The sequence below is a fragment of the Podarcis raffonei genome, chromosome 16, assembly GCF_027172205.1.
Source record: "Podarcis raffonei isolate rPodRaf1 chromosome 16, rPodRaf1.pri, whole genome shotgun sequence".
NCBI classification, from domain to species: Eukaryota; Metazoa; Chordata; class Lepidosauria; order Squamata; family Lacertidae; genus Podarcis; species Podarcis raffonei.
This window is the reverse complement of record NC_070617.1, coordinates 22399911-22405910: the sequence shown is the minus strand read 5'-3', so window position 1 is coordinate 22405910 and position 6000 is coordinate 22399911. Positions and strand designations below refer to the sequence as shown.

Below are 6000 nucleotides of genomic sequence, written 5' to 3'. Positions count from 1 at the left end.
TTTTGCAGATCAAAGAGTAGTTTCGCCCTAGGCCTCTTACTCCCTTGAGCAGAAAACTAAGGGAGGGATATGTAAATCTGAGATAAGGAACCTTTGGACTAGAAGATGTTGCTGGAATGGGGTGAAACCCCAGCATTTCTCATTCTTTGCCCCACGGAGGTGAAGAATAGGTAATATCCTATATTGTATGTATGTACATAACTATTTTCAAGCTGCTTTTCCAGACAAGTCCAGCCTATCTTAGGTGTTGTGAGGATAAAACGAGGGAAGGAGAACCATATGTATTCTACCTTCAGCTTCATTCAGGGAAAAGGTTTGGGTATATTGTGAGTGAGTGAAGAATATGGCAACCACTGTGGGGAAATGGGTGTTTACTTTGAATCAGCAGGGTGGCTATCACACCCCTACCTACCTGGCAGGGATAGGCTTGAGGGAAGTTAGGGATACTTCCTAGTAATTGCAAGAGATGTAGCTGTTACAGTCTGTTGAAACAAGCAGTATTGTGCTGCCAATTTGTGAAAGCCTTTGTAGATGGAAATCCTAGCTTTTACTCCATCCTGAGCTTGTTTTTTCTCCTCCCTCCCATTCCCTTTTCCTTTGGTGCTGTCTCTTGGGCCCTACCCTCCAGTGTCAAATCTTCCTGATAAGCCACTTTGGAAACTTTTTATGCCTGGGGAGTGGCACAACTTGCCCCCTATTACTAATAAACAGTCATCCACAGAAGTTTATACCATAGCGAATTTTTTATCTTTAATTAGAGTTGACAAGACTGGGAATTAACGGGGGTAATTTACAGTATTTGGGGTGGTGGCTGCTTGTAGGCCGCAGCCTCACTTTAGCTTAGCCACCACAGAAGGCGTGGTAAAAGGAGGAGGAGCCTTAGCTTACGTCAGCCTGCCTCGCTCCTCCCCTCCGTCTTCTAACAGCTCAGCAAGAAACTTCGTGACGCCATTAAGCTGCGCCCAACGCTCCCCGGAAGTGGCGTGAAGAATTATTTCCGGGTTGGAGCCGGCGCTATGGCGGCTGACACGCAGGTGGGTGCTGCTTGAGGCGAGGCGAGGGGCGGTGCGAGGAGACGAGAGGAATGGAAGCGAGCCGTGGGCAGGCGAGGGCGGAAGGCAGCGCCTCTTCCCTCTCTGGCCGCGGGGCCGCGTCCTTCCTCCCTCCGCCCAGCTGCGGAGCCCCTCGGGCAGGGCCGGGGGAGGGGGAGGTCAGTAGTTGGAGCCCGTCCAGCTTGTCTGTTGGCTGTCAGAGGGGGAGAAACAGGTCCCAAGGAAGATAGAAAGCGGCCTTCTACCACGCCAGACGCCACCGAGCAAGAGCCCTTCTGCTAAAAATAAAGCAAGATTCCAGTCCTCAGGGTTCTGGAGAAAGTCCTCGTTTTAGTAGGAGCCTACCACACGCTTAACCAGACTGTTGGTCCGTCTAGCTCAGTGTTGTTAGCTCAGCGGCGCTCCACGTTTTCAGACAATGACTCTTTCAAGCCTTGCCAGGAATTGAACCTGGTACCCTTTGCATGCAAACTAGGTTCTCTGTTGTTGAGCAAGGACCGCTCCCCAGGAACATAAGAAGCTGCCTTATCCTCATGGCTCTTCCAAACTTCCTTTTGTGCCTTGCGTCTAGGCACAGATTTGGGATTTCCAGGTCCATTTTGGAGCAGGTTTTCCCTCTCCCCCCCCCCCGTTTTCCCTGGGGAAACCTGCGTTTTACCACCGAATTGGAACAAATAGCAATTGGGTTTCCCCGCGCATTGTTGTTTGCTCTGATGCAGTGATAAAACTGGGTTTTCCTGGTGAAAGTGGCATGGCAGTGAAACAAACAAAAAATGCACCACTGCTTAGACATGGACCTGGAAATCCCAGACCTGTGCCCAGAAAACACGGAACAAAGAGGAGTGTGGTTGAACCCTCAGACCATTGGTCCATATAGCTCAATATTGTCTGTGCAGAATGGGTTTCAGACAGAAGACATTCTGAGACGTACTTAGGGATGCCAGGGATTTTACTGCCCCTGCATCCGTTTCTTACCTGCCCGTCACCATAAGAGTTATTTTAGTAACCATTACACTTATTTTAAAATGTAGGGTTGAAAATAGTTAAAAACAAATTGAGCTTGGGAGCTGCTGCATGCAGAAAAAATGCTGTGTAACTGAGCCACAGTTTCTAGTTCTCATGGTTCTGAATTAAAGACTGGTTTTAAATAGAAGCACAGGAAGCTGCCTTACAATGAGTCAAATCAATGAGTCAAATCTAGCATAGCGTTATCTGTCTGCAATGACTGGCAGTAGCTCTCCTGGGTTTTAGACAGGGAGTCTTTCAACGCCCTACCTGGAGATGCCGGAAACTTAACCTGGAGCCTTCTGCATATAAAGTATATGCGTCATCATTGAGCTGCATCCTTTACCACTAGTTCACTATTTTCAGGCTCCAATTGTCAGTCTCTTATTTGACAGTGGGCATACCTTAGTGGCACAGCACTTGCTTTCCATTCAGAAGATACCAAGTTCAGTCCTCTCTGTTAGCCTAGGAAAAACTCCCATTGGAGGTTCTGAATAGCCTCTTCAGTTTAGCCAACATGTTGCCCTTGAGGTGGTGTTGTAGTACTCCAACTCCCATAGTTCCTGAGCATGGGTCATACTTGCTGGGGCTGATGAGAGTTGGAGTCCAACAGCATCTGGAGGGCACCATGCTGACTACTGCCAACACCACAGTTAGATGAATCAAAGATCTCACTCTGTTTAGGCCAGCTTCCTATGTGGTGACAATGTGACAAACCTGTTGGGTACCTTTGTGTTTTCTGCTAAGCGTAGTTCCTCTTGGAGCAAATGAAATTTGAGAAAACACAAAAACTTTTCTAATATAACCACTGCAATACACTGCATTGCGACTTTCCTGCTGGGTTGCTAGGGAAACCAGACCTACAGGTAGAGCTACGGGAGAATAGAAGCAGATGGAACTGGAAACATTTAGTGGACAGACTCTGCCTGAAATAGGCTGGATTTGAATACCTCCTCTGTACCGCATAGATGGCTTTGAGCAAGCTGCTAGGAGTCAGCCTGGTCAAGCTCATAGAGTTGTTAAGGATAAAATGGGATAAAACACAGGAAAGAGCTTTATACCATGACAGGCTATTGGTCTACTCAGCTCGGTATTGGCAGTGGCTCTCTCCAGGATTTCAGACAAGTCTTTCCCAGCACTGCCTGGAAATGCCTGTGATTAAACCTGGGACCTTCTGCATGCAAAACAGATGCTTTGCCACTGATTTTCTGGCCCTTCCTTCAACACACACGAGCATAGGAAGATGCCTTATTTTGAGTCAGACTACTGAACCGTCTAGTTCAGTATAATGTCTATGCTGTGGGTTTCAAATAGCAGTCTTTTCCATCTTTGTCTGGAGATGCCAGATATTGAACCTGTGACCTTTTGCATACAATGCACATACTCTGCTTTCTGACCTACAGCCACCCCGTCATCCATCTCTGCCTTGGCTTGTTTTCCTGACCAAGGGTGTTATGTCAGGAGGAGGAGTTATCCAAGGGTCTTGTTCATTTATTTTATTAAATTCTACTCTCTTTTTCTTGATTGGCTCCTACTAGTTGTTGGCTCACTAGGAGGCAGACCCAGGACCTGTCTGTCATATCTTTCTCAAAATTTGATACTCTATTAAGACCTTTCCCTTTCCCTTGATTTTCTTTCGAGTCTTTCTCCCTTGTTTTCTTTGCCTGCTGTGTGTATGTGTGTGTATGTGTGTACACTACAAAGAAATAATGAGTAGTAAGGAATTCAGTCAAAAACACTTTCAGGTGAAACTGGCAACTTGATCTGATACATGTTAAGCTTGCAAGCTGATGCACACCTACCTGAGAGTAAGTCTCAATGAACTTTTCTCCAGAAGAAAAAAAAACATAGGATCAGGGTCTTAGTTCAACCAAGGAGCTCTAATGTAGATGTACATTGGACATCTGGAGAGGACTAAACTGGAAACCCTTCTCTCCTTCCACCCCGACTGGCCGTTTAGGTTTCTGAAGCACTGAAGAGATTTGCAGTGAAAGTGACCACATCCAGTGTGAAGGAACGAAGAGACATCCTCAATGAACTTGCGAGATGCATCACTGGGAAAGGTATTCACATTGCACCACAGAAAGGCTCAGTCACTAGAAATCTCTGGGTGAAATCTGGCCCCTTCATTGCAAACTCAGAAGCAAAAAAAGCTTGTTGTTTCATATCCATCTATTTCTACAGAATATGAAACAAAGTCCTGCAATCTGAAGATTCCCAGGGCAGCACACATTTTATAAAATGCACACATCAATACAAAGATCATTAAACCCTCTGCCTTGTTCCAGATCTTCCAGAAGGTGCTGTGAAGGGCCTCTGTAAGCTGTTCTGCCTCACCCTGCATCGATACAGGTAAGAGTGTGAGCTTGGAGTGTCAGATGATATTCAGAAAAGACTAACCAAAATAAGGGCTTGTAACAGCTGCTCTCTGAGGAAAAGTTAACAATGTTTGGGGACATGAGGGAGGTGTTCTCCTCCCTCCCTCCCTCTGTGATAGCTGTTTATTGGCATTTTTGTTTGATTCATGTAAATCAAAGTTGAGAAACTTTTTTTTAATCTTGAGGGCCAGATTCTTTTTGGGGCAGCCTTCCAGGGGGCTGCATGCCATAGGTGGTGTCATGGACTGGCTGGATGCAGGGAAATGGTAGGAGGCACAAGATGGGAAAAAGACTCAGAGCCTGGGGATTGGTGGTGGGACAACAATGAGTGGTCAGAGGGAGAAGACTGGGAAGAGAATGTGTCGGAAGCTGAAGCGGTAACTGGGTTTAGTGAGCAGATAGAGGCTGTGGCAGAGAGCAGTCCAGAAGTGGAGGCTGGAGAAGAGGAGGCCAAGAGGCAGAGATCAGACAGGCTGCTGAATAAGCCGGGGGTCTCCCCCTCCTGCTGCAACCAGCTCCCTTCCCCCTTGGTCACCCAGAACCAGAAGAGGTATGAAGAGGGCGGAGCAAAGACAGACAAGGTGGAGGAGGCTCAGGGTGCTTGGGAATAACCTGGGGGAGGAGGAGTTTCAGGGAGCTGGCGGGGGGCGGGGGAGACCTCACAACTGCCTCATTGAGGCAAGACCTACTGGGAAGAGTTGCTGTGCTCCCTAAGCCTGAGCTGTTTTGTTTCTTTGAATAAAGAGTTAACTTCCCCAACACCTTGTGAGTTATTCCTGACCTATTCCCGACTCCTGCCTCGACAGGCAGGCAGAGCAACAAATGTGAATCTTACATTTGTACAGTACACACACTTGCATGCACCCTGCTCCATCCTCCATCCAGGGAAGCAAGAGGCATTATCAGAATTCAAGGGCGTATTCCAAAGCATAGGCAAAAACACCCAAAGAAAGCAAAACAGAGCTGGTTTGAGGGGTGTGGTCTGGGAAGAATATGGGGCCTGGTAAAAGTTTTAAGGGCCAGATAGAGAGGCTTGTGGGGGTATACATTTGACCCCTATGTCGGAAGTTCCTCATCCCTGATGTAAACATTTGCCATGCTCAGTGAAATAACTATTTTTAAAAGACTGCCTTATAACAACCCAGTAGTCGTCATTGTTTACCTAATTGAAAAATTACGTTACATGTCTTTCCGTTTCAAAGAGACATCGATATTGAGGTCCAATACTACGCAGATTTGTTTAAATTTTCCTTAATAGGTTAATCAGTTGAAACGTAGCTTGTTAATAATGTAGGCTGGTAGGAAGGTGCTTCCAACCACAACCTTAAGGATAATCAGCTGATTATTTCTGAAACCCTCCAATTTCTTCCCCCGTCAGAGATGCAGCCTCCCACAGAGCCCTCCAGGCAGCGCTTCAGCAGCTTGCAGAATGTCAGCCGGAAGCAACTGCCAAGAACCTTCTGCAGTCCCTGCAGTCTTCGGGGATCAGCAGCAAGTCTGGAGGACCCAGGTGAGAGTCGGAATTCAGTGCCATGGCATCTTTGGGAATCATTTCTTGAAAAGGT

The 6000-nt window shown here is 47.0% G+C and overlaps 1 protein-coding gene across 2 annotated transcripts in view; it reads left to right on the top strand.

Annotated features, from left to right (window-relative positions):
- Positions 1-954: 954 nt before the first annotated feature.
- The window catches only part of GCN1 (GCN1 activator of EIF2AK4), a 62693-nt gene continuing 57647 nt past the window's right edge, over positions 955-6000 (top strand). The window contains exons 1-4 of one of the 2 annotated variants that reach the window (XM_053369815.1): positions 955-1034; positions 4018-4120; positions 4346-4409; positions 5814-5945. In XM_053369815.1, the coding sequence (XP_053225790.1) occupies positions 1017-1034; positions 4018-4120; positions 4346-4409; positions 5814-5945 (317 nt within the window). In that variant the 5' untranslated portion in view covers positions 955-1016. The other variant, XM_053369814.1, reaches the window with a different exon arrangement.